Source organism: Arachis ipaensis, chromosome B10, assembly GCF_000816755.2.
Source record: "Arachis ipaensis cultivar K30076 chromosome B10, Araip1.1, whole genome shotgun sequence".
NCBI lineage: Eukaryota > Viridiplantae > Streptophyta > Magnoliopsida > Fabales > Fabaceae > Arachis > Arachis ipaensis.
The window spans coordinates 18,774,811-18,778,357 of NC_029794.2; the positions used below are offsets into that span (position 1 = coordinate 18,774,811).

The 3,547-nt window shown below is 35.0% G+C and overlaps 1 protein-coding gene across 1 annotated transcript; it reads right to left on the minus strand.

The window, feature by feature from the left end:
- On the minus strand, positions 394 to 3,203 carry LOC107622411. Its single transcript, XM_016324289.2, has 5 exons — positions 2,999 to 3,203; positions 2,819 to 2,892; positions 1,921 to 2,050; positions 1,520 to 1,834; positions 394 to 909 (listed from the first exon to the last, which is right to left on the minus strand). The coding sequence occupies exons 1-5, from the start codon at positions 3,119 to 3,121 to the stop codon at positions 637 to 639; spliced, it is 915 nt and encodes a 304-aa protein (XP_016179775.1). The 5' UTR covers positions 3,122 to 3,203; the 3' UTR covers positions 394 to 636.

Below are 3,547 nucleotides of genomic sequence, written 5' to 3' on the forward strand. Positions count from 1 at the left end.
TTATATTATGTAGTAATATTTTTAACAAAATAGTACTAACTTAGATTAGTTGCTTAAGTAAATATCAAAAATTTGAATTCCACTTTATGTATGTAACAATCCACTTTTTTTCCACGAAGATAGTGCATGTAATGCACACGAAATTATTTGAACCTAATTTCTTTAAGAAAAAGTCTAGAAGATCAGCACTTTTATTGAAATTTAGCCAGTATTTAACTATTAAAAGAAAAATAAATAATCTTACACTATTAAAAATATTAATAATGACTAATTGATGATTATACAACACAAATTCTATTGGCTCCTAGCATTCCTCTCTCTTTAAAACACACTACAATTCCACTTTCAGATCCATCTTTTTTAACTTTGTATAACGCGTTTAGGTAGGTGGGATAAGTAAAAATGGAAAATGGTCCATAGGGAATGAGGACTAATTCCATGATTCATCAATGATGAAAATTAAAACTACGATTTGTCTCGCATCCATACTTAATAGTTGGAAAGTCCTCCGAAACCTACCAACAAACAACACTGCTTCATGATCAAAACACACTGACCCTTCTAACAGAAAAACCTGAGTTAAGATACAGAAATATTTCTACAACACCTACATCAAATTAATATCTTCTAAAAATTTTAGACCAAGGCAATGCTGCTCTCTCCACCAGGGGGTTTGCGTGCACCACGAACAGGGTCTTTGATTTCGGCTTTTCCGGCAGCAAATATGTCACTGCCAGTGATTTCTCTGAGTTTAGCTCTGCTCAGATGCTTTTCTGCTGATCCTGGAGGAACATCTCCTTGGAAGATGTTATTGCCTGAGAGCTCCGCAAACTTCTGATCGTGTATCTTCTTTGCTGTCTTCTTAACCGGGGCTTCGCCAAATAAGATGTTACTTTGGCCACCCGCAGGCTACAGAAAAAGAGCAATGAAAAAGGATGTGAAAAAGATGCAGTCATGCTCATAACTATGGTCCATAGAGCAATATGAGTTGATGAAAAGCACATTAAGTAAGCTCAAATCACTCCCACAAAAAGAAAGGAACGCGTAAAACTGACTACAAGTTATGTCAGAATACATATTCTAGAAACAGTAATTAAATTATGGAAACTCTCACGACAATAAGACAAACTGATTGAAGTCCCAATGCTTAATGCATGTTCAATCTGACTCCAACCCAATTTAATAGTTCAATAAGTTGTATTCCTAATGAGCTACAACTGCATTATGATTATCAATCACAATCCTTGAGTAAAATCTAAACTGAAATTCTTGCCAAAATTAGATTATAGAAGTGATCATCAATTGAATTTTGCATTTCTGGAAAGCAAAAAGCAAAAAGTTGGTGCACCTTGAAAGGCTAAAATTAATCTCTGCATGAGAAGCCTAGTCCATTCCACATTGATGACCATTTTGTAGCAAGGGATTAAACTTTTTATCACCATTCTTTAGATTTCTATTTTACCCGATGTAAAATCATGCATTACTATTCTTTTCATTTTCATAAGCAAAAAACACTTACATTGGAAACTTTAACTGATGTTCGGACATTTCTTGGAAGGGGTTCTCCCATATCTTTACTTTCTTTTGATTCTAAAGTGCGTGCAGCCACCACTTTGCGAGGCACAATTTCAGGAGGAGGGCCAAATATGTCATTTCCACTGAGCTCCTTGGTCTTGGCATTTGATATTTGCTTCTTAATCTTAGAGTCCGATTCACTTTGCAATGTCCCACTCAGCTCCCGTTGCTTTGCAACCTCATGTATAGCGGTAGGCTTCTTGGGTGAAATGCTTTCTTCGGTGCTGAATGATATCTGACTAACTCCATTAAGTGCTTGCTTAGTAACATAAGAACACTCTTGTCACTATGGAATTCGATCCGAAAAAATTTGTGGCGCAGGCCAAGGAAATTATATAAGCATACCTGATATATGCGAATGCTTGTTTTGTTATTCAAATTTGCAGAACTGGCTTCTGAAGCCGAATCTCTGGCATTTCCCGAAAAAATACCACTTCCAGTCATCTCTTTCATTTTATACCCTGAGCATGGTTTGCTGAGAGATGCACAATGTGAGGTCAGTTTTGAGTTTTGACAACAGGGTTTAGATTTAGTCATAATCTGAATAGCTAAGGGGACCCTTTATTTTCTCTTTCCTTTTCATTCTAAATTAAGGAAAATTGCTACTTTGTTTTCCCTTTTTTAAAGTTAAATGGTAAAAACATGGGAGGGAAAAAAGTTGTTTAAAGTAATTTCCTTTCATAAAGCTTTCAAACTAGTAAATAAAATGAAAAAAGAAAACGTAAATCCAGCAAAACAGTTTGCAAGTTACAATATCGCCATTTTTTCATGACACAAATCAGATTGCAGTTCCTGAATTACATACTGCAGCACACATGCACAAGGAATTAAAAAACCTTTCGGTGTTCTATCATGGCTAAACCCTGAAAACACCAAAGTATGTAGAAAAAAAAAAAAAAAAAAAAGAAAATTAGTTAATTTATTAAAAATATTAAGGTTCCCTTAACCAAAGCTTTAAGATAATAAACAAACAATTTGGTAAGGCATTAATTTATCTCTTCATCGTCTTCGTCACACAAAAATTCAGGCTCAAAAGCAACGCATTTTTTTGTTTTAAAAAAAAATCTGGCTTAGCTCCTACGAGTTTTCACTTTTCATCTAATTTTTTTCTGTTTCCAAAAACAGATCGGTGCAGCAAAACCAACATATACAGAATCAGATCAGAGAACGAAGAAATCAAAAACAGAGAACAAAACAAAACTGAAAACAGATCTGATTTGAGAGAAAGAGCGTTTTTATTTACCTCTTTGAGAGAGCCTGAGCTTCTTCCTCCGTGAGCTGGCCTCCATGGAGCACCTTGCTTATTCTATCCGAAGGCTGCAAACAAATAAATAAAGAACAATGCAAACGACGAAAAGCGATAATTAGAAAAAAAAAAATCGAAAAGTCAAACAGAGAGAGAATAGTGGATGAATGTGTGAACCTGGCCGGAGCGGGTGGAGGAGGCGGGAGGTGAGGCGGTGGTTTCCGTGGGAGGAGTTTCCGACCATGTTAGGAGATCGGAGGTGGAAGAGTGTGGTTTCCTTACCGGCGTGTTTCTCTGCATTCTCTTGTTTCTGTGTGACTCTCAGTGAATGTGAATGTTAATGTTAATAGGTGGGAGATTGATATTACTTACTCATAAATATTTGAATTTAAAATCTAATCATGTTCGATCCGTTCTCCTCTACCTATAAATTACTAATCAAAATGTTATTACTGCTGTCATCTGTAAATACAAACCTTAATTCAAATACAAGTCTTTCTCCACACCCAATCCATTTTGGATGTTGCAGATGGACACTTTTAAAATTCTTTTATCCCTTATATGCTTGACACGTGTACATAAATTGCCTATAAAGACCTTGTTATAAAAAATTTGAGAAATGTTCATAAGCTAACAAGTAACAAGTTATGAACTTTTTTTTTCTTATATAGTTATATTGAATTATTAAGAGTGAATTCTTCAAAAATGATTTAAATTATATGTGCT